The 24,023-nt window shown below is 51.8% G+C and overlaps 2 protein-coding genes across 10 annotated transcripts in view; both read left to right on the top strand.

Moving 5' to 3' along the window:
- Positions 1-15,014, top strand: part of St3gal3 (ST3 beta-galactoside alpha-2,3-sialyltransferase 3) — a 206,034-nt gene extending 191,020 nt beyond the window's left edge. For all 5 annotated transcript variants that reach the window (XM_052177152.1, XM_052177154.1, XM_052177151.1 and 2 more), the window contains 3 exons: positions 6,277-6,423; positions 6,607-6,753; positions 14,031-15,014. In XM_052177152.1, the coding sequence (XP_052033112.1) occupies positions 6,277-6,423; positions 6,607-6,753; positions 14,031-14,120 (384 nt within the window). In that variant the 3' untranslated portion in view covers positions 14,121-15,014. The remainder of the gene's footprint in view (positions 1-6,276; positions 6,424-6,606; positions 6,754-14,030) is intronic.
- Positions 15,015-17,065: 2,051 nt separating this feature from the next.
- Positions 17,066-20,902, top strand: Artn (artemin). Of its 5 annotated transcripts, none has more exons than XM_052177159.1 (5): positions 17,066-17,128; positions 17,573-17,722; positions 18,994-19,128; positions 19,467-19,605; positions 19,697-20,902. In XM_052177159.1, the coding sequence occupies exons 3-5, from the start codon at positions 19,069-19,071 to the stop codon at positions 20,170-20,172; spliced, it is 675 nt and encodes a 224-aa protein (XP_052033119.1). In that variant the 5' UTR covers positions 17,066-17,128; positions 17,573-17,722; positions 18,994-19,068; the 3' UTR covers positions 20,173-20,902. The 5 variants fall into 5 exon arrangements, with proteins under 5 accessions (XP_052033119.1, XP_052033116.1, XP_052033118.1 ...); XM_052177156.1 differs by lacking the exon at positions 17,066-17,128 and adding an exon at positions 17,262-17,349; XM_052177158.1 differs by lacking the exon at positions 17,066-17,128 and adding an exon at positions 17,262-17,349 and having other exon boundaries at positions 18,929-19,128.
- Positions 20,903-24,023: the final 3,121 nt, after the last annotated feature.

Genomic DNA, 24,023 nt, shown 5'->3' with positions numbered 1-24,023 from the left:
CACAGGACTAGCCCACTTTCATCCTGGAGGGTAGACTGTTGCTCGGAACCCCGCCTCCAACCCCAGGAAGACTGTTTGTAGGGGCTTTGAGCAGAGTTTGGATATACAGAGTGAGGCCACAGGTAAGGGCAGGCCTTACCATTGGGAAGGACCTAGACAGGAGGAGTGCTTTGGCCTACGTTCCCTTCAGTAGCATGGTTGGTATAGGTCTCGGGTCCAGATTCTAAATTCCAATTCTGCCCTCCGTGGCATGTTTTAAATTTAACAGCTTGATAGACTGACTTATAACTTCTAATGCCTAGAATATGGGTTTCATTTTCTCATTTATTGTTGCAATGCTGGGGATCAAGCCCAGGGCCTTGATCGTACTAGGCCAGTGCTTTACCACTGCGCTAGCCCCATCTGGCAAAGCAGGAAGTGTTCTTATCCACCGGCCGGCTCTCCAGTCTCTGGACCTATTATTTTCAAGAATTACAATAGCAGAAGCTAACAGGAGCTGACTCTGAGCCAAATATTTTATATGCATGGCTTCTAACTGTCATAACAAGAAACCACCTTAAGACTGGAACTGGTATTCTTATCCTGCAGTTGAAGATGATGAGATGTAGAAAGGGAAGTGAATTGCCGGGGCCTAGACCGTGCGGCTGGGAGCTGGGAGTCTCGCTGGAATCTTAGACCCACACTCCTAGCCCTTAGCACCAGCTGTCCCAGAGGGCAGGGGGAGCCACTGAGGATTTTAAACCTGAGGTGAAGACCAGACCTATGCAGGGTAGCACAGTGGACTAAGCCAAGATGGCAGTTGATGCCAAGACCCCAGGAGAGCCTGGGATTACCCTGAAGCAATAGCAGTGGGCAGCAGGAGGCGTGAACACATCTGCTGTATCTGAGGCTGCAGAAAGCCAGGCCAACCACAGACTCCTCCAGAGAAATCCTCCACAGGGACCAAGAAATATCAGGGTAGCAGGGGTATCCCCTGGTGGGGATACACTTCCTTATTTTCTTCCCAGATCTTTTTCCACTTGGTTCTGGCTATTTTTCGAAGAGCAGAACAGGTTGCATCAGCAGGAGCCTGGCAGCTCCACACACAGGAGCCAGTCCAGACTTGACTGGGGCAGGGACATTCCTGGAGGAGGGAGTGACAGGGAATGCAGCCCACAGCTGTCCTCTCCAGGAGAGGCGCGGTGGCACTGGAGGGCCTCTGCATTGTGTCCTGTGGGTGGGAGAAATGGTATGTAAGCAGCCTTCATGCCAGCGACGGCCTTGACCGCACACCCGGCACCAGGCAGGCCTCCAGCACCACTGCCGCCTGCGGGAGTCAGCGAGCAAAGCTGGCTTCACACTCCCGAGTCTGAATGGGTGCAGGTGTGGGCCTGTGCAGGTGGTGCTGGCCTTTCTGTGGTGGCTGACACCTCCAGCCACACCCTTGTTTCAATCTCTTGGCTTCTGCAACACTCGGTCATAATAGGAAAGATTTATTGAGTTCTCACTGTATACCAGACACTGCCAAATGCTATCAAGCAGAGCATCGCCTTTAATCCCTTCAGCTTTCTGGGAAGTTGGTCTTGTCATCCCTGTTTTATGCAAGAGGAACCTGAGGCTTAAACAGATGACGTGATGTGCCCCGGGGTCACAGAGATGTGGAATTGGGGTGTGAGCCTCAATTTTCTGTACTACAGAGCCGGTCCCATGTAGACTTCAGAGAACTGGAGCCATGGGTGTTTGCTTGCTCCATGTTAGGAGACAGGCTGAGATTTGGTTGGTACCTGATGACTTTGTTTATTTCTTTATCTATTTATGTTTATGGGTATGGGTGTTTTGCCTGCATGTACATGTGTATACTCCATGTATACCTGGTGCCAGAAGGGGGCTGAAACTAGAGTTGTGAACTGCCACATGAATGCTGGGAACCAAACCTGGGTCCTCTGGAAGAGCAGCCAGTGTCCTTAGCCACTGGGCCATCTCCCCTGCCCCGATACAGGATATTTCTATAGCTAGGGAAACAAAGGTTCACACTGCACCTTGTTCTTACTGTTCTGCATCTCCCTGAATTCCCAAGGAAGCTTTATATGAGACAACGGCCAGTGGGAAGAAACAGAAGAAACTGAAAGATTGATTATGACACTGCCTGGTCCTCCACTGTGAGGCTTGGGACCCTTCCCCAAGGACCCAATCCTCAGCCACTTGTGCCTGCCCCAAGGCTGTACAGACAACAGAGATTGCACACATGTGAGGCACAGATAGAATGTTCCCAGGACACAGGCCCTGCCTCAGCTTACCCACCACAACACAGAAGCAAGAAGTTAGAAAGCCCACTCACATGTGTGTTCATATGTGTAAGAGACCACTCATCGCTACTGGAAATGGGGTGCTCTGTGTCCTCAGCTCTTCATCAACTTAGTCATCTCTCCTTCCAGAAGATTAAGGCAAGAAGCAAGGCTGTGGCCTGCCCTTCCCCTGTGCTTTCTTCAGATTCTTCGAGGGATTTGCAATAAGCTACTTCTCCCTAGTTTCACTTAGTGGTTAGATCCTGGACCTTTAAAAACATGGGGAAGGCTGAGAATGATGGTTTCGATGACAGTGCCACAGGTCCTGGGCAGATTCCTGCTTCCGGAGTGGAATCCAGCTTATGTGACCCGCCATGCCTGCAGTATATGTGCCCTGGCATGTTCCCTCTGTAGAACAGGTCATCAGGGGCACCGAGTGATCCCCTGACCCATCTCAGAGCTCTTGGGAAGCAACAAGGAGATATCTCTCATCTATACCACAGACTCCCTAAGCAGGAAGAGCATATAATGACCCGGGAGAAGTGTCTTAGGACCAAGACACTAGGTTTCAGTCTAGGCACAACCTCATAGGTTGTGTGACTTTGAACGTGTTTTGTTTGTGTCTATGAAGTAGATGAAAGAAGAGAGAAGTGTTGGAGCCTCATACCTTTCCTTCCCCTGCAGTGCCCATTCTCCCCACCCCTGCGGTCTCTGGGGGTGGGTTGTTGGGGCCTGCTGGGCTCGAGAAAAGGCAGGAGGTCTGAGACATGTGGCCAGCACAACTGCCACTCCTGGGCATCCATCACAGCTGGCCCATCCAGGAAGGGCTTCTCCATCACACTACCCCATGGCTTAGCCTGTTCTCGTCCATGCTGGTCCTGCGCCACCCTGCTGTCCCTACCTTTACCTTGGTTCACACACAGCCACAGACCTAGGGAGGGTCACAGAAGCCACAGGAACTGGTACCTACTTGGTTAATACAATAGAGACCCAGAAGTCAGTTTCAAGGGCTTGTCCTTTGATCTGATCTATGAAAGGAGGAAACAGCTGCCAGAGAAAGAAATGTTGTCTTGAGTGGGAAACAAAGAGAACATGGTGAAGCAGAGACAGGGATGAGGGGGTTCCAACCAACTGGGTGCTGTTCTGCTCCTGAGGCCAAAGAAGGAACTTGGTAAGATTGTTGTTGTATCCCCTTCAGTAACCATGCCTTGCACAAGCTGTGCTGGGCCCTGGGCTACAGAAATTAATCAGCGAGGAGCCAAGCCCTGGATAATTCTCACAGTAGTCCACAAGGTAAATATTGAGAGCCTCTGATTTAGCCATTAGGAATCTCTTCCTTGCCCAGAGTCCCCAGGGAGCAGAGCTGTAGCTGAAGCCCAGGACCAAAGCCCTTAACTCTGCCATCCCTCAGAGACTAGGAGGCACCTCTTCCTTGGGGTACAGGAGATCAGGAAAGACGACCAGGAGGCAGGTCTAGGTGGATGCATCATGTGGTCCAGGGGAAAGGTATTGGAGATAAGCAGTAGCAAAAGTGTGGAGGAGTTAGCTAGCAGTGGCTTCTGTCAGAGGGCTTGGGGTATGAGCTGAGTGGCCACCGGAGGTAACACAAGCTGGTTTGTATTAGGAAAGATCATTCTGGCAGGGTAATGTGGCCTGGGAGGCAGAGACCGACCTAGTCACTCAACTCCATGTGTGTTAAATAAGCAACTAGAATTCAACAATCACTTTCATGTGTCACATATGTTCCATTCATTCTGCAGGGCTCTGGGGTGCTTAGCAGACATAGAGTGGGCCAGTAACAAGACCTGAACCCGAGGTGGCAGCAGTGACCTCGTGGGAGAGGCATCATCAGTGAGATGAGATGCAAGAAGCAGAGCAGGATGGGCCTAGGAGTATAGGAGACTCTGAAGTGTACTCCCAGGCTTCAGGCTTGGAAGATGGATGGAGAGGAGAGAGAGGGGACAGGGAGGAGGAAACGATGTGACAACGTAGATGTCAAATGATAGCTATGTGACAAAACTCCCAAAAAAGCATAATTCTGATGTCTGGCTTTTCCTTTATGGGGTTGTATACGGAATTACTTAGCTGAACTGCTTTGGCAAACTTCTGGAGATTTCCTGGCACTTCACATTCATATGGACCGCCATAATAAAGCCCAGGGCTGTGGGGACTTGGTCTTGTGCGTGGCTGGCCTGAGGATGGCCCCGGGTTGCCGCCTAGCCTCCTTGTACATCTTCTGCCCGTGTCTGTGAGATCTCATTGTGTTTGTTTGTTTGTTTCATAGTTTTTGGTTTTCTGTTTGTCTTTTGGAGCAGGGGTATTTTTGAGACAGGGCCTTGCTATGTAGCCCAAGCTAGCCTTCCTTGAAGCCAAGGCCAGCCTTCTGCCTCAGACTCCTAGGTACTGAGATTACCAGAATACATCACCATGTCTGGCTATTTTTCATTAACTTTTATATCATGAACCTCTTATTTGTGACAAACTTTTTCTCCACATTTTTGCTTCTCTCTTGAGTTTGCTTGTATTATTTTAAATCGTTTTGAGATTTATTTATTTTAAACTCTATGTGTATGTGCACTTCGTGCATGTTCTGAAGTACATATGTAAGAATGCTTGTAAAGTTGGGCTGGGCATGCGGCTTGGTCGTAGAACATTTACTAACATGCTTGAGGCCCTGGGTTTGATCCCCAGTGCTGGAGAAAAAAGAAGTAAAACATCTTTTTAGGGCCAGTGAGGTAGATCAGCAGGTAAAGGTGCTTGAAAATGGGAAATCTCTCCTTTCTAAAAAATATGTGTGTATGTATGTATGCATGTATTTAGTGTGTGTGTGTGTGTGTATGTGTGTGTGTGAAAGACAGACAGACAGACGGTCATATATATGTGTGGATGCATATGGGGAGGGCAGTCAAAGGACAACTTGGTTCTCTCATCCCTCCATGTGGGTTCTGAGGATCAAACTCAAGTCGTCAGGCAGGCTAGGGACCAAGCACCTTTACCCGCAGAGACTCTTTTCTCTTACTCAATGGTTGTTCCCTCTTGGCGTGTCCAATTCTTTTCCACTCTTAAGTTTAGTTGATTCTTTCATGTTCCCTAGGCAAGCACCAAACTTCCCGCTTTAGAGGCCTTGGTAACCGTGTGCCCCTGCTGGGCTCACCGCTTCCTCCCACATACTGAAGGACTCTGTTGTAAGGGTGGAGAGAGAGGAGATCATGAGAGAGTAGCTGAAGTGACTGAGTTGGGGTCTGGACCAGGAAAAGCTGGAGGTCAGAGGTCTCTGTGAAGTTAGATAGGTTGGAGGGAGAAGCTACAGAGGAGAGGCTGTGGCCCCCAGCCAGACACTAAATGATTCTACATTTAGGACCAAGCTCTGTGAGGGAGAATGAACCATTCAACACACAACAGAGAGAGTGAACTATTCTGCACACAACAGGGTTGAAGCCCCAGCTCTGGTCAGAGGCAGGACTGAGGTCTGAATGTTGCTCTGATGTTCTGTGATAGCTCATGCAGTGTCTTTATTTTGCAGGTCCACTTTAGCACAGTTGACTGAGAGCCAAGAAAGACAGAAGGAGCTGGGCTCGGCGAGCTCAGCAGAGCAGATAGGCGAAAGAGCGCAGGCTTCTGGTGGGCCCTCGCCTCTGCTGGGGAGGTGGGGCAGCTGGGCCTGCAGGTCTTCTTCTGGCCCAAGGACACCCAACCCCAGCACACAGGCCAGAGAAACACTCCAAACATTGTCCCACACTCTGCCTCAAAACTCACTTTGTGCCCTTTCTTACAGACCCCGGGCCTACCACACAGTCATCCTTCCCCAACATGTATATGTGGGTCACACATCCATCGACCCCTGACCTGCTGAAGCCTTCCTGTGCTGGTTTCTACCCCGGTCCTCAGGCTGCCCTTCCATACATACCCCTCCTCACTGCTCCATCTCTATACCCAGCGTGGGTCCTTGCCTCTCCTCTGAGCACATCACCAGGTGCCCAGCTCATGTCGTCTTGTGCTCTGTCGTCTACAGAGTGCATCCGATGGCTTCTGGAAGTCTGTGGCCACCCGAGTGCCCAAGGAGCCCCCTGAGATCCGCATCCTCAACCCATACTTCATCCAGGAGGCTGCCTTCACCCTCATCGGACTGCCCTTCAACAACGGCCTCATGGGCAGAGGGGTGAGACTCCTGGGAGGGGAGGAGGACTAGGCAGGGGAGCCTTGGGAGGGAAGCGGGTGGCACTGCTTGGGGAGAGAGGCTCCGTGGGTAGGAAGGCCCATGGGCTTCGTTAGCAGTGGAGGCCTCAGCTCTCCCCTCCCCCACCCCTCCACAGAGCTCTCCATGCTTTCTCTCTCCTTCCAGAACATCCCAACCCTTGGCAGTGTGGCAGTGACCATGGCCCTCCACGGCTGTGATGAAGTGGCAGTCGCGGGCTTTGGCTATGACATGAACACACCCAATGCACCCCTGCACTACTATGAAACTGTGCGCATGGCAGCCATCAGAGAGGTGAGGCCTGGGCAAGGGGGGGCAGTCTTTGGGTGGAGCGGGGGTCGGGGGTGGGCATCTAGTAGGAAGGATGAACTCCAGCATCTGTATAAATGAATGCTAAAGGGGACCACCAGCTGCTTTTGCTGCCCAGAGTTTCTGGAAGGACCACTGTCAGCTAAGAAGCCACTGCTGCGGTCTACCCACCATGCAGGCCTCTGGCCCTCTGTGCAGCCTCTTCCCCAGCCTCCCATAGGCCCAGAGCCCCACCCCACCCCCTTTTGGCTCTATCTCTGGATGCTCCCTTCATGGGCCTCTTGCCCTTGCCTGGTGCCTTACACACTTGTCAATCATAGTCTCTTGCCCCCAGCTCAGATCTTCCTCCTGCACAGGCCGCCTTCCCCAGAAGACCCCTTACCCCTTATACAGCCCACAAGCGAACAAAGCCTCCTGCTCCCAGGGACTCCCATGCGCACGCCACCCTTCCCTACACCAAGCACAGAACTCACCTAGCATGTTCCGGCAGTCCGTCTGTAGTACAGGTAGCTTCTAGCTGTCCAGGTCCCTCTACCCCAGGGCCGGGAAATGGCCGGGAGAAGGGTAGGGTGAACCCTTCTCATGCCTTAGCCTCAGCGTCTGCTGTGGCCTCACTGAGCCTGGAGGGTGGGTGTGGCTGCAGAAACTGCTCCATTGCACTCTTCATGCTGGTTAAACCCTTCGCTCCCTCACCTGCCTTCACTTCCTGTCTGAAGAATGCTAAAGCCAGTGGACATGTCTATGCCTTCGTCCTCTGTTTTATTTATTATTGTTGTGGGGTGCATTGTACCATGGTTCATGTGTGGAAGTCAGAGGACAGTTTTTCAGACTCTTTTCTCCCTCCACGGTGGGTTCTCAGGCTTACACGGCGAGCACCTTTTTTTGTTTGTTAGTTTTGTTTTGTTTTGTTTGTTTTTTCAAGACAGGGTTTCTCTGTGTAGCCCTGGCTGTCCTGGAACTCACTCTGTAGACCAGGCTGGCCTCGAACTCAGAAATCCGCCTGCCTCTGCCTCTGCCTCCCAGAAAGCTGGGATTATAGGCATGTACCACCACGCCCAGCTGACGGGCCAGCGCTTCTATTCTCCATCACGGGTCCTCTTTCCTGAGTGCTAGGAAACCTTTTGTGGTGACCACCTCTTCCTGTGTAGGCTCCCATAACTTCTAATGCTCCTTACCTCCCTCATCCTCCTCTCCTCTCTTCTTCCCTCTCCCCTCTTTCCCTCCTCTCTTCTCCCCTCTCCTCTCCTCTCTTCCCCTATTTCATTCCTCTCCTCTTCTCATTCCTCAGCTTTGCTCTAGCTCTTAATAATCAGCATTAGGCTGGGCATTGTAGCACAGGCCTTTAATCTTAGAGTGGGGGGGGGGGGGATGTCTCTGTGAGTTCGAAGCCAGCCAGAGCTACAGTGAGATCCTGTCTCAGAAAAAGAAGAGAAGCCACTGTGCGGCTGGATCCAGAGAGATGGCTCAGTAAAGAGTACATACAACTAGCTGGGCGGTGGTGGGGCACACCTGTAATCCCAGCACTCTGGGAGGCAGAGGCAGGCGGATTTCTGAGTTGGAGGCCAGCCTGGTCTACCAAGTGAGTTCCAGGACAGCCAGGGCTATACAGAGAAACCCTGTCTCAAAAAAACCAAATCCAAAAAACCAAAAAAAAAAAAAAAAAAAAAAAAAGAGTACGTACAACTTTATTCCCAGCATACATATAGCATATAGACACATATAGACATAGTATTACACATATACATATATATATACGTACATGAATGCACATACATACATACACACACTCATTTAAAAAAATGAATCTCTTTTTTTTCTTTTGAAACAGAGTTTTTCTGTGTAGCCCTGGCTGTCGTAGAATTCACTGTACACCAGGCTGGCCTTGAACTCACAGAGATCCACCTGCTTTTACCTTCAAGTGCTAGGATTAAAAGCATGTGCCACCATGCCCAGCTAAAAAACACATATCTTGAAATACATTAAATTAAATTTAAATTATCAGAAAAGACCCTGCTGAAAACATGGACTGTAGGAGTGGACAGAAGTCTGATCACATCCTGCCCTAGTACTCAGCAGTGTCTGGCTCCAGGAGCCTTTTTCTTTCATCCTTCTATTTCCTTTTTTTTTCAAGACTTAGTGTGTGTGTGTGTGTGTGTGTGTGTGTGTGTGTGTGCGCGCGCGCATGTGTGTATATGTGTGTGTGTGTACACCATGTCTGTGTGTGTGTGTGTGTGTGTGTGCGCGTGTGTGTGTGTGCGCGTGTGTGTGTGTGTGTGCACCATGTCCATACATGTTGTCCTGGGGATACAGCTGCATGTGTGCACACGGGTACAGGTTTCCACTGAGGCCAGAAGAGGGTGTCAGATCTCCCGGAGCTGGAGTTTTAGCTGGGAGCCGCTGACAGCATTGCTGGGAACTGAACTCTGGTCCTCTATAAGAGCTGTGCATGCTCTCAGCCCCTGCGCCATCTCTGCAGTCCCGTGCCTACTTTTTCATTAGGAGGGCAAATTGTTCAGCATGTCCATAAGCGTAGGCTGGTGGAGAGTACAGAACTCCCATGTCCGTTATCCATACATGGCTAAGGCTTCTGTCTGTGTTTCCTCTCATGCTTCCTCCCCAGTGACCATAGGCTTTAGATACAACATTATGGCCAGAAATTCCGTTAACTCTAAATGATTAAAAAAGTAAATGTAAATTATTAACATGTAAAAAAGTTAATAATTTCTTAATGTAGTGGAATATCCAGTACTCTGTTGACCTGTTAGCCCTCAGTGACTCCTAGTGGGTGCTCTTGAAACTGACTCATCCCTTGGTTACTTCTGCTGGAAGAAAGAGAAGACGCAGTATAAACACAGTTTTATGAGTGGCTGTGTTTGCTTGAATCCCTGTCCTGCCATTCTTCTGAGCCTGGTGGTGGCGACGGCTGCTGCTGCTGCTGCTTTGCTCTTGCCTATAAAATCTAATTTCTGTCTGGGGAGATGGCTCAGAGGATAAGAGCCCCTGCTGCATAAACACGAGGACCTAAGTTCAAATCCCAAGAAGTCAGAATGTCAGAGGTCAGCCGTGGACCTTCATGCACGTGACTGCTGAGGATAAAACCCAGGATGTCAGGCCTGAGCAGCTAGCGCCTTTTAACTGCTGAGCCTCCTCACCAGCCCCACCCAACCTCCTCTGTTCTCCAGAAGCTGGATTCCTCCAGTAGACTCTGAAGTTCCACACAGTTACATCTGCAAGGGTAACTGCATTCCCAAATGGGAAAGAGCTTCCCAGGGCCCGCCCAGCCCGCCACCCTCCCATCTGGAGTCTTCGAAGGACAGTGCTGTCTTCATAGCTGGCACACTTGCCTTTCAGTTTGTAGAATTCTTGGTGGTGGCCACTCCTGTCTGTGTCTGGAACCTGATGCACTCACTGTTCCACCATCTTTCTGGGGTAAAAGTTTAAAGAGCTCTGGGTTCACTCTTCTGTGCTGCTTGGTTCTTTCCCAAGGTAAAGGAGTCAGGTAAATTTTAACCGGTTATGGAAAAAAAAGTTCAACTTTTTTTTTTAATACCATATTTCTAAATAATTTATTTATTTTCATGTGCATTGGTGTTTTGCCTGTATGCATGTCTGTGTGTGGCTGTCACTAGATCTGGAGTTACAGATGGTTGTGAGCTGCCATGTGGGTGCTGGGAATTGAACCCAGGTCCTCTGGAAGAACAGCAGTGTTTTTAGCCACTGAGCCATCTCTTCAACCCTGATATAGTTCAATTTCTAGCAGTTTCCTGTTGCTCCCCTACCAAAGGAGCTTTTCTCCATCTTCATGTTATTGTTTAGAAGCTGCAAAAGGTAATATACTCCAAGAATTCTCTCTCTCTCTCTCTCTCTCTCTCTCTCTCTCTCTTTGGTTTTCTTTTCTTTTCTTTTTTTTTTTTTTTTTTTTTTTTTTTTTTTTTTTTTGAGACAGGGTTTCTCTGTATAGCCCTGGCTGTCCTGGAACTCACTCTGTAGACCAGGCTGGCCTCGAACTCAAAAATCTGCCTGCCTCTGCCTCCTAAGTGCTGGGATTACAAGCATGTGACACCACTGCCTGCGTCTTTCTCTTTACTTGAGGCAAAAAGGGAGGGTCACCCTCATCTTTTTTGCCAAAAATGAGGGAGTAATGAAAGTCAGAGGGCAAGGTTTTCCCATCACTTTTTTAAATAGTATTTTATGTATGTGAGTACACTGTAGCTATCTTCAGGCATACCAGAAGAGGGTATCAAATCTCATTACGGACAGTTCTGAGCCACCATGTGGTTGCTGGGAATTGAACTCAGGATCTTTGAAAGAGCAGTCAGTGCTCTTACCCACTGACCATCTCTCCAGCCCTTCTTATCGCTTATAAACAAATTCTTTTTATTCTCTAGGAATTTTCCTGTCCTAGGTCTAACATGGTCTCCTTGGTTCAACATGGATGAACGCCTTCTGATGGAGTTTCGCCTACCTAAGAGACAAACCTCGTATTTGATGGCTCCCTTCAATTTGTAGCACAGATAACAAGTCATCCGTTTGTTCAAAGCTTCAACCATAAAATCCCATTAAATGTGGAAGTCAGTAAAATCAGGGCCGGTAGTCAAGGAGAGATCTGTCTTCGTTTCAGTATTTTTCAATTTCTTAGTCAAGGAAGGAATTCATAGGAGAATTTAAAGTAAATTTGTTTGGAATTTCTGTTTTGCATTATTAGATGTTGATGAAAATAAAATCTCTAATTCCAGGGACTAAAGAGAAAGCTCAGTGGTTAAGAACACTGACTACGCCAGGCGTGGTGGCGCACGCCTGTAATCCCAGCACTTGGGAGGCAGAGGCAGGTGGATTTCTGAGTTCGAGGCCAGCCTGGTCTAGAGTGAATTCCAGGACAGCCAGGGCTACACAGAGAAACCCTGTCTCGAAAAACCAAAAAAAAAAAAAAAAAAGAAAAAAGAAAAAGAAAAAGAAAAAAAAGAACACTGACTACTCTTCCAGAGGATCCAGGTTCAAATCATTTAAATAAAAATCTTTAATTAAAAAAAAAGTCAGGCCGGGCGGTGGTGACGCACGCTTTTAATCCCAGCACCTGGGAGGCAGAGACAGGCAGATGTCTGAGTTCAAGGCCAGCCTGGTCTACAGAGTGAGTTCAGGACAGCCAGGACTATACAGAGAAACCCTGTCTCAAAAAAAAAAAAAGTCAGGTAATGCCTGCACAAGCACCAGACAGGAGGGTCGCTGGGGTTTGCTGAACACCAGCTGAGCTCCAATGTCAATGAAAGACCCCGTCTTCAGAGAATAGGATATAGAGTGACAGACCAGGACAACAGCCTCCTCTCCCCTCTACAGGAATGCACAGTGCACACACATGCATACACACACACACACACACACACACTGTGTGTGTGTGTGTGTGTGTGTGAGAGAGAGAGAGAGAGAGAGAGAGGGAGAGAGAGAGAGAGAGAGAGAAAGAGAAAGAAAGTTCAATCTAATTTCATTGAACAAATTTCATGGAGTGCCTACTGTGTGTCTAACCATCCCTGCCCTTAGAAAGTTCTGGAAAAATGATTTGAACCTTCAAAGAATGGATGTGAGTCGCCCAGGGGTCTGAAACAAGGAAAGCAACTCCAGAGGCAGCAGCAAGGCAGAATGACAAAAGCCTGGTCTAGGTTTTTCTAGAGGTCTGAGGGGACAGATGGTGAAATTAGGGGGGATGCTGAGGGAGACTGGACCACCTCAGGCACTGTGCTGTGGATTGTGAGGAAGGAAACCACTTGGGGATGTGGAGGCTTCAGGGCAGCCAAGTTTGTGATTCACTCAAGAGGCCTCAAGGACGCTCAGAGCAGAGGACTATAGGGTCTCTGGTTGGTGACTGAGTTTTAGATTACAGAGGTTTGGAAGGCCAAAGAGTATTGTGGGAATCAAAATAAGGGCCGGACAGTCCCTAGTTCTTAGTACCAGTAAATAGTGGCTGTGAGTACAGCATGGAGTGGCCCAGCGCTGACACATGCAGAGGCCAGCTGGGTCTAGGCCATGAGGCGAATGACACTCATCCCTTCAGCTTTCAGTCAAGCCTTTCCTTTCCTGAGAGACTTAGTCACCAGCTTCCTGAGGAGACTTCTGGGAATCAGAAGGCATCCAGTCCCATTAAGCCCTGGAAGGTGGCATCTTCTCTAACTTAGTAGGATGCACTTTTTAAGTATATAGCACTTTTGGTTTATTTTATTCAAGGATAGTGGTGTGGAAGGTGCTCAGCCTTTGAGGGTCAGTCTGGTGGTCTTAGGGGTTCAGGACCGGCGTGAGTTAGTGAGGTACTGCTGTGGAACAATAGAGCAAATGAATGCAGATGTGAGCCGATATGGATTCATTTGCTTTATTGAATACAGATGGGCTCACATCTGCATTCCAGCATTTGGGAAGCTGAGGTACAAAGATCGTGAGTTTGAGACCAGCCTAGATGACATAGTGAGTTTGAAGCCAGCCCAAGCTACTGAGACTCGGTCTTTAAAACCTAGAGCAGGTGAGATACATCTGTAAGTAAAAGCATTAGCTGTGTAAGCCTGGTGGCCTGGGTTCATTCCCTGGAACCCACAATGGGAAGAGGAAACCCATTGCCAAAGTCATTCTTGGACCTCCACTCAGGCCCATACACAAAGACCCACACATCAAATACACACACACAGAGAGAGAAAGTTAATAATATATTGAAAACAAACAAACAGATACATTTTTAATGTTTAGCTTCAGAAGGAGAACATTTTTAAAAAGAAAGCTGAGGTGTGCTCCTCAGGCTCCCTGGTTTCTGTGCACGGGAGGAAGGCTCTCCTTAGCTGCCTGAGGCCTGGAGACCGATTGCATCAGGCCAGAGAAGCAGCCCAGGCCCCTTGCCGTGCGGTCCCGTGACTCACCTCCTTGCCTTAGGGGTGTCTAGAACCCAAGTGCTGCCAAGGCTCTGTGGGCTGCTGTCTGAGGGGACTGGGAAGCCGAGACCACTCCAGGCTTGGAAGGAAGCCAGGGCAGAGTTCCTCTGGGATGACAAAGGGGTGCCAGGCTTGTTTGTTGAGGGAAGCATTGTCAGTTGGAGCATTCTCTAACACAGTTATTGTGATCTTGTAGGGATACGTTGGACAACTGTATGCTGTGCTTGCGTGTTCCCAGTCACAGAGCTTCAGAGGGTGGTGACTGGGAGTGAGAACCAGCTCAGGGTTAAGCAAGGCTGAGTCCCAGCAGCCCTCCGGATTGCCCATTTCATGATTTCTCCATCTCTCCCCTTCTAGTCCTGGACGCACAACATCCAGCGAGAGAAAGAGTTTCTGCGGAAGCTAGTGAAAGCACGCGTCATCACTGACTTAAGCAGCGGCATCTGAGTGGGCCGGACACTGGGCCAGAGAGGCTCATGCCAGGACCAAGCAGCTGCCACCTGCACAGGAGCCTTCCAACCCAGAGAAGGACAGTGCCAAGGGCCCTGGGGCCGGTGAGGCCTTGGCAAGGCACCAGAGCTGTGCCCACTACAGGCCAGCTTCAGAGACCAGCATCCTGCCTTGCAGCCTGGGTCCGTGAAGCCAGAGGGCCAGGAGGCCACTGGCTGTGGCCAGCAGGCCCAGCATGCAGGAGGTGGGACATTTGGTAGCAAGAGTGCTGCCAGAATCATTTCTCTAATCAGTGTTTGGTGTATTATCATTTCGTGAATTTGGGTGTGGGGAGGGGAGGGATAATTTATTTTTAAATTAGATGTCATGTTTGGTCCACTTGTTGTGCAGAAGGAGGCCCACTAGAGGGCCCATCAGGCAGTGGTACCAGTGAACTCCCTGAAGGATGGAAGTGTGGCGACCATGCTTCAGGGACAGGGAGGTGGATAGCATCTCATGTCAGCTATCTCCAGCTCACGACACTCTTTGGCCTTCCTTGGGGAGAAGATGGAGTACCCCCTCTCACCAGCCACCAGTGTCCCACAGGGGAACCCCAGAGCCATCCCTTTAAAGCCAACAGAACAGCTCTTGGACAAGAGCAGAGAGAACTCAGGAGGCAAGGCCCAGCCCAGCCTGACGGGAATGAGTGGCTCAGTCCATAGCTGTCCCCAATCCATGGGCAGTGCTCCTTCCTGGACTGTCAGATGGTCTGGGTTTCTTGATGAGACAGCCAGCCCCATGGGTCCCACCCAGGACCAGAGGGAAGTGAGGCTCAATCAAGGACCTTACCCAGGCTGCCGCAGTCATCCTGGGCAGCTGTCGCTCATGGAAGCAATAAAGCTCTGAACCTGGCCTCCTGCTGTTTTCTCTGACTTTTCTGGAAGAAACAGAAACTGCACTGGACTCAAGGGTCTTCTCTGCAGCCCATGGACTCCTGAGTCCCTTTCACTTCTCGTGTCTAGTGTAGGACATCAGAGTCCTCTAGCTCAGTGGTTAAAAGTGTTTGCTGTTCTTGCAGAGGACCCAGGTTCAACTCCCAGCACCTGCCTGGAGGCTCACAATCACCTGGAACTCCAGCTCCAGGGCATCTGATGTCCCCTCCTGACCTCTAGGGTTCCTGTTGTATACAAACACACACCCAGAAACACAAACACACAAAATTAAAAACCAGCAGAAGAGGCCCACAGAGCACAGAGAAACTCACAGACCTCCATTCCTGCCATCCATAGCTCCCTTTAGAATATGGCCCACTCCCTATTTACACTTCAACAGAAAACAGGAAAGCCCCCAACCCAGCCCTAGTCACTGCTGGTAACTTTAGAAAGGACATCCTTGCCGCGTTTCACCTCCATAGGGCTCTGGAATCTGACCCCTCTTGACCCCCGGTAGATCTGAGAATCAAAGACATCTAATGATGGAGGTAGCTTCCTGGCCACTGCGGCAGTAGGTGGGACATGCAGCTTCAGCCGCATGCTGGCAGTGGTGGCCCTGGCTGCACGGCCACCTCATCTCTTTCAGCAGCCAGTTTCATGAGAAAGGAGAACAAACTGTTCAGTGTGCTGTGTGTCCATCTGTGTTGTCCCGTGAGCCTCCCTCCATGCAGTCCTGTGGAGCCTGAGGGTAGCCCTTGCAGACCAGCCTCAAACACCGCACAAAACTGCTCTCAAAATCAGTGGTTAGGAACCCTGGCTGTGTGCCAGAATCACAGGTGAAGCCCTGGGAATTTACACCTGCCCACCCCAAGGTTCTGATTCAGATCTGGGGTGGGGCCCAGATGTGGGTAGTTCTTAAAGGTCCACAGCAGTGCTGCAACATAACCAGGGCACATCTAGTCCGTGCACATCCCCTGGGTACCCTCCCCCACCGCCAGCATCCGTTGTCGCATGTATTGGTTGGCAAATGCTGAATTTCCATCACTAGCCCAACTGCTTTCGCTTTACTCCTGGCTATAAATCCAGATGCTCTCGGGGGCATTTCTGGCAGGAGAGTCCACAGAGCCTTCTAATTCAGCATGTCCAACACTAGTTTCACATGCCCACACACACACACACACACATCTGAACCTCTCCCGGGGAGAGCCAGTTCCTAGAATTCATCCTTCTGTGGTCACCCAGGCCAAAACTAAAGGTATTGTCCATTTTACCACCTCACTTTACCCAAAGAGGGCAAAAGGAAATGTTGAGGATTGGGTCCTGGAACCCCCAACTCCCCACAACCCTACTCGGCGTTTATCTTATTGTCCCCAGCAGCCTGCACGTCTCTTCTGTCTTGCTTGTCTCAAAACCACACTCTCCTGCGCAGTCATTCAACGGAAATGCGTGCCTGACCACACTCAGACTAGGTCAGTGGTTCCCCAGCATCATCTAGTGAGTCCAGACCATTCTGTAGAGCAGAACTGTTCTGATCATGGCCGTCAACCAACCTCCAGACACCTGTCAAGTTGCCTTATGGTACCTCAGACTCCACAGTTCAATACTCTGAGGTTCTCTGATTCTTCATCCTGGTCCCCCCCCAACACACACTAATCATTCACTGCCTTCACTGGGTGTGCGTGAGTCCCTGGGAGGCCCGGGCCCTGAAACTGGGCAAACACACTGTCCTTGGACTGGGGGAGTCTAACGCAGAGCTCTGCCGCTCCGAGGCAGCTGAGCCTTTTGAGGGTCCTAGAGCCACCACTTGAGGATGCAGAGTAGCTAGCCAGAACCCCCACGTCCGTTCAGCCCAAGCGGGAACTCTCCTCCAGGCTGCCCCTCCTTCGCCGCCCTCCCTTGCTCCCTCCCGCCCTCGGCCAGGCCTCCCAGTTCCCTACTTTGCGTGACTACCAACTTCGAATTCCCAGTTTCGGCGCCTCGCTGCAGCCCGCGATCTCTACTCGGCCTCCTGGGGTCTTCTCCAAATGTCTAGCCCCCACCTAGGGGGACCTAGCCTAGCCAGCGGGGACCGGATCCGGAGGGTGGAGCGGCCAGGTGAGCCCTGAAAGGTGGGGCGGGGCGGGGGCCGCTCTGGGCCCCACCCCGGGATCTGGTGACGCCGGGGCTGGAATTTGACACCGGACGGCGGCGGGCAGGAGGCTGCCGAGGGATGGAGTTGGGCTCGGCCCCCAGATGCGGCCCGCGGGCTCTGCCAGCAACAAGTCCCTCCGGCCCCAGCCTTCGCTGCGACTGGGGCTTGGAGTCCAGCACCCGAGGTAAGCCAGCCTTCCTGACCATCCCCTTGTTGGTCGCTCAAAGGGCAAGAGAAAGGGCAGAAAGGTCTTCCTCCCCCTTTTCTCTCAGCCTCTCTCTCTCTTCTGGGCCCTCAGCGCAGCTCTTTGCCCCTCCCAGCCCCTCCAGTTACTCTTGTCGCTAGCCTCTTGGACTGTGTTAACCCTCCTGGCTGGCTGTAATGTGAGGCTCCTGCTGCCGCCACAGGGCACAGACCGGCTGCCAAGGCCCCACTTTTAACTAAAAGAGGCGCTACCAGGTGCACAACTCTGGGCATGATCCATTTGAGCTTCGGGGGAAAGCCCAGCGCTGGTCCCAGGAAAGGTGCCTAGAAGGACGCAGACCAGGAGCCCTTTGGTGAGTACAGGGCTGGTGGATAGGGGTGGCAAGGACTGGAGGACCAAATATCCCAAATGGTAAGAAAGTAGAAACTGGTCAGAGCTGTCCTCGAGGGACTTACTCCTAGGCTCCCCCTAGCGCAGAGATCCCTAAGGCTGCCCTGCCTGGCTTTCCCTCCATCTGGGAGAACTGTAACCAGCATGGTCGCCAGGGATTTGATTCTAGTTAGCAGCAGGCCACACCTAGCTCTGGAGGACCACTTCCTAGATAAAGAGGCCTGGGAGGTATGCGTCTTGTCTTGGCGTCGGCACATGTCGCTCCCCATCCCCATGTATTTATTCTGTGTGCCAGCAGGATGGAGGGTTACATCTGGGACCCAAGAAGAGACTAGCTAATGAGAATTCTAAAAGGTTCTAGGGGTCCCAGGGCGGTGGTTCACAAAGACTGCTGGTGCGGGCTGGGGTCAGGAAGGATGGTTCGTGGGGGAAACTCCTGGGAGCGAGGTTAGGGTGCCAGGTCCGCAGAGGACAGATGGCCCAGGCTTGGGCACGCTCTCGGAGTGGTCGGCCCTCTGAGACCAGGTTGGTGTGGAGGACTAGCTGCTCCTCCTGGCAATGGCTCAGACCTCAAAGTGCAGAGCGTGTGCAGGAGCCCCCTCCCCTTAAGTCGGCAGGCTTGACCAGCTCTGCCCCCTGGTGGCGGCAGGAAGCCATGGTCCAGGCCCTGTGTTTTCAGAAGGACCATCACTTCCCTAGATAATAGGAAAGCTCTTGGGGGACATCTGTGGACATAAGAGAGAATTCAGGTGACAAGTGGGTCTAGAAAGATTTCAGGAGGCCTAGGCTCCCAGTCATCAGATAACCCAGTGACCAACTGACACTCAAATTCTTCAGGGCTCTGCTTTGTCCCCTGAGGTATGGAGTGAGTGCTGAACATGGAGCGGAGGGAGCTCAAGTTACTACTTTCTCCAACCACCCTGGTACCCTCAGCCCTGAAGTACAGAGCAGAAGGGTCTTAGAAGACAGGACCACAGCTGTGTGAGACCCCCGCCCCCCGAGACCTTAGACGGTCGCTGAGCTCAGCTGAGCCTTGTTTGCCAGGCTGGAGAAGTGAGCCGTTGAGCGGGTGGCATCGTGAAGGAAGAGGTCCTGCCAAGCGCCTAACAGCAAGGTTCTCCCTCGCAGCTACTGCTTCTGAGTTGACTCTAGTTACTCCAAACTCCAGGGTCTCTTTGAGAGACGGAAGTGGAAGGAGGAATACCCCCCAAAAATAACTAACTCATCTTCCAGTTTGCAAGCTGCCTCAGGAAGAGGGTGGGGAACCGGGTCCACGAAGGCTGATGGGAGCTCCTGGAGCCGAAAGCTATGGAACTGGGACTTGGAGAGCCTACTGCCTTGTCCCACTGCCTCCGGCCTAGGGGGCAGGTGAGTCGTTCCCTTGCATCTCCCGGCTGGCTTTAATTGAAAAAGAGAGAGTAGGACATGGCTTAGGTCAGCAGGGGTCAGATATGGCAGGGGAAATGCCAAGAGGGAGGGGCCAGTCAGGAAAGGAACGGGATTTCTCTGGATGGTCGGTGCCCTCAGGTTACTCCTCCCCTGGGCTCGTGGGAGCAGTAAATGCTTATTAAACCTAAGCTCTTCCTTACACTCTGCCCCCCAGCTGGGCGCCCAACTAGACTGGTCTCTGATCTGGGCAAGGCAAGACAGCCCCCGCCCCCCGAAGTGTCCTGTTCCTCCCCGAGTCTCCTCTTTTCTCTGTGCAGCCAACCTGGTGGCCAACCCTCGCTGCTCTAGCCCTGCTGAGCTGCGTCACAGAAGCATCCCTGGACCCGATGTCCCGCAGCCCCGCCACTCGCGATGGTCCCTCCCCGGTCCTGGCGCCCCCCACGGACCATCTGCCTGGTAGGTGAGAGCGCGACAAGGCGGGGCGGGAGCGAGGCTAGCTCTAGGCGCCCCCACCCCCACCTCCGCAAGTGATTAAGTCTCATTCCAGGGGGACACACTGCGCATTTGTGCAACGAAAGAGCCCTGCGACCACCGCCGCAGTCTCCTCAGCCCGCACCCCCGCCGCCGGGTCCCGCGCTCCAGTCTCCTCCCGCTGCGCTCCGCGGGGCACGCGCGGCGCGTGCAGGAACCCGGAGCAGCCGCGCACGGACCACAGATGCGCGCAGCTGCCGCCTGCGCTCGCAGCTGGTGCCGGTGAGCGCGCTCGGCCTGGGCCACAGCTCCGACGAGCTGATCCGTTTCCGCTTCTGCAGCGGCTCGTGCCGCCGAGCGCGCTCCCCGCACGATCTCAGCCTGGCCAGCCTGCTGGGCGCCGGGGCCCTGCGGTCGCCTCCCGGGTCCCGGCCGATCAGCCAGCCCTGCTGCCGGCCCACTCGTTATGAGGCCGTCTCCTTCATGGACGTGAACAGCACCTGGAGGACCGTGGACCACCTCTCCGCCACCGCCTGCGGCTGTTTGGGCTGAGGATGCTCTCCAAGCCTTTGCACACTGGACCCATGTGTTGCCCTACCTGGAACAGCCCCACTGGGCCTCGCTAGCCAGGAGCCTCAACTCGGTAGGAAATGGAGGCTACAGAGCTCAGGCCCCAAGCCGGTGAGGGACAGACATCAAGCCTGGAAGGATGACGGAACCACTGACCAACAGTCCCAAGGTTGTAGAGTCCCCAGCTCTACACAGCAGAAACCTCAGCTAAAGAGAACTCCTCGGGGAGAATCCAGAAATGGCCCTACATCCTGGGGAATGGATTTTGAGGAGATATACATTGTAGTCACGTTGCTGGACCAGCCTGTGCTGAAACCAGTCCTGTGTTCACTCGTGGAAGCCGAAGCCCTATTTATTATTTCTAAATTATTTATTTACTTTGCTGGTTTGTCAGATCCTTTCCTGGACATGGGGGATGGGTAGAAGAAGCTAGATGAAGACGTGTCCGCCCCCACCCCATCCACAGTTTACACTGACTCAACAGTCATAGTGTCACCCGGATCTCCTACTTCTTGCCCCTCAGGTGGCTCTGAGATGGGTGGGAGGCACACAGGTAACACAGATGCGCTGTCCTCAGTACTTGGGGGCCTGGGTTGCCTGTGGGAAATAAACAATATAGCTTTCTATGGAGAAAGGCCACCCTGTGACCACTGGCAACTTGGGGCCCCTGCTTAGTGGGTAAAGACCCAGAAAAACATGTTTTGTGACGCTCCATCAATGTCCGTGTCTTACCATGCCAGGACCTATCTTGAAGGCTCCTTGACAGGTACACAGGCTGCTTCATTTACAAGTCAACCCCCAAAGCAAGCCAGGCCAAGAGACTAGCTGAAGAAGGGTGAGGATGGGGGAGGGTCCAGGGTCGGGGTGGGGAAGGTGCTGGCTCACTGGAAAGAAGCCCAGAGCTTCTCCAGGCTAGGAACCCAGGAAAGCGGAGGGTGCCAGCAAACATAACCATCTACTCACCCAGCAAACAGATGTAGACACTGAAGATGCACAAGTGAGGCTGGAGATGTAGCTCACTTGGTAGGGTGCTTGCCTGACACACCCATCGCCCTGGGTTTGATTCCCAGCACCTCATAAACAGAGTGTAGTGGCACACACCAGGAATACCAGCACTCAAGAGACAGAAGCAGAAGGATCAGCAATTCAAAGGCATCCTTAGCTACATATTGAGTTCGAGGCTAGCCTGGGCTACATGACAGTCTGTCTCGAGGAAAGAAGATAGAGAAGTAAAAGGAACATAATCTCTGTCCTTAAACTTGAACCAGGACAGACAACAAGTAATGACATACATAGTCACTTAAGTTGATGTGGCTGATGGAGGCTAAGAGGAACACACTTGCTTCTGCAAAGGAAGTCAGTGTTGTCTCCGGCTGTCTCCAAAAGGTCAGTGCAACCGTCTGAGCTTTTCTGTGTGGCCCTTGAGACAGTCAGTGTCTCAGATGAGTTGTGATGTCACACTGTAACCCAGCGCTTGAGGTTTGGAGGCAGGAGGACCATGAACCGAGCACTGGCCAATTTGTCTAGGTTGGCCGGCCAGGAAACCCGGGGGTCCTCTTATTTCTTACCCTCCCCCCAGCTCTGGAATTACAAGCATGTACATTTTTATTATTATTTTTTTTTACAAATTTGTAATTTCATTTTGTTTATCTTATTTTGTATGCTGGGGTAGGCAGACATGCCACAGCACACACTTACAAGTCAGGAAACAACTCAGGGGAGTCAGCTCCCTCCTTCCACCATGGGGTCACGGGATCAAACTAAGGTCAGTAGGCTTGGTGGCAGGTACTTTTACCTGAGGAGCCCTCTTGCCTGAGCCTCCGCGTTGGACTTTTGTGAGGGTGAAGACGATCACATTCAGATCCTCACTTCTCCTGTTTGTGTCATATGCGTTTTACTGACCAGTTCCAGGGCCTCCAAGAGAGTGACATTCGGAAAAGATGTTGTCTCCCAACAACCGGGATGTTGGGAAGCATGCTTGTCTGGAGCAGAGGAGGGAGGCCTGGGTGGGGTAGATTTGTGAGCTGTCAGCAGTGAGGTTGTAGCCAGGGCTATGAAAGCCCAGAGCTAAGACTAGGTGGAAGGTAGGATCCTGGCCATCTGGGCCAGTTAACAATGTCTGCAGAGTCCTTCCCTCCCACCTGTGAGCCTGCCGGCTTTGCCCCAGGAGCTCTTCACCCAGACTACAAAGAGGCAGCGAGAGTCCAGAGGACTGGGCCCATTCTGGGCTAAGAGGACAAACCACGCCTGTGCTCTCTTCTGTAGTCTCCATTCCAGTCCTACATGTTCCCCAAACCTTGGTGGTTTCCACCCTCAGATATGCCTTTTGCCCCTTTCTCTGCCACCAAACTGACTGAAATTCCTCAGTTCACACACACACACACACACACACTCCCTGAAGAAAAGATTGTCCAAGAGCTTTACTGTTGACAGAGAGCTGTTTGAAGGGGTTGGGGAAATTCCTTCAATTCTAAGGTGATTTTGGCTAGGGAGAACCCTGCTGAGAAGACGTTGAGCTTCGTGCCAAAAGCTGTCAACGGGCACTGCTGTTTTGGATCATTCGTGAGGATGCTCTCAGTGAGTGGCCCAAAGCCCAGCCCAAGCCAAGTACTGGCTCTTGTCACTTTCTGTTTTGGGGGGTGGGGATGGGTGGGAGGGGTTGTTTGTTTTTTGAGATAAGTCCTTACTTTAGCTCAATCTTGCTTCATACTTGCGGCAATCCTCCTGCTTCAGCATCCCCCAGCGTAGGGTAGGAGGTATGATCAGCAAAGTGCTGGCTCTTGACACACCCCAACTGTCAGTCCTTGAGGAATGGGCCCCACTGCACCTGGGAGCTGCATCGTGCTTCCAGCCTGGTACCTCCTCCAAGATGGACTCGCTCCCACGGGGAGTCAGCAGCCCTTTCCAAGTCCATCTATCAGGCCGTTCTTGAAAACGATGCTTTCTGTTTAAAGGAACAGCAGCAGGGCCGCACCCGATTGATTACACGCCAGCTGGGTAACTAGTCATGTGAGCTGCCAGGCAGCACACCGGGCTCCTCGAGGCTCAGGGTGCTCCATTTCTGACCTTGAATTCTGTTTCACTTACAAAACCACACTTCCCAGTGAGTAGTCTTAGAACCTACCAGCAGTCTCCTCTGAATGTGTATGCTCTGAGATGTGTCTTTCTGGCCGTAGGGAGCACCTCCAACCTTCCTCTAGGTTCATCTGGGATGCGTGGTTCTGGGTTCCGCTCACTCCCCTACACCCAGTTACCTGCTCTGACAGACGCCCTTATCAGCGACTCTCTTCCCACCAAGGGACCCTAACTTACCCCTGACCATAGATCCCTGTGGTGCGGTGTCTGAACACTGACCAGGACCTCGTCTTGAAAAGGAAAGAAAGTTGAGAAAAAAGATGTAAGAGACTCTGTGACCCATGGTTGTATCTTTGTCATTCTCAGGAGGGTCCCAACCTACCTTGGAAGTAGAGCCTTCTGAGAAGACCAGTGAGAGCTACAGGCCTTGTCCCCCACCAAATGCCCTAAAGGTTACTGATACATGCACTTCTGGTTAGGAAACTTAGGTGTATTGGGGGGAAGGGGGATGGGCAGATGACACCCTCTGAGGCTCATTCACAGGCCCCATGGAGTCCTTGGCCCCCATGTGATGCCCAATTTTAGGTACCTTATGTAGCTGAATTGATTCTCTGAATGTACCCGGGTCTGATATCAGGACTCAATTATTTATAATACACTCCACACTCAGCCTTTCTCTATTGCGTGTCTCCTCTGAATTCATACTGACCAGAATAGAATCGCATAAAAGGAATTGATATTGCAACTATGGAAGATGG

Source organism: Apodemus sylvaticus, chromosome 3 (genome assembly GCF_947179515.1).
Source record: "Apodemus sylvaticus chromosome 3, mApoSyl1.1, whole genome shotgun sequence".
Taxonomy (NCBI): domain Eukaryota; kingdom Metazoa; phylum Chordata; class Mammalia; order Rodentia; family Muridae; genus Apodemus; species Apodemus sylvaticus.
The sequence above is the reverse complement of the archived record's forward strand: the minus strand, read 5'-3'. Positions and strand labels throughout refer to the sequence as shown.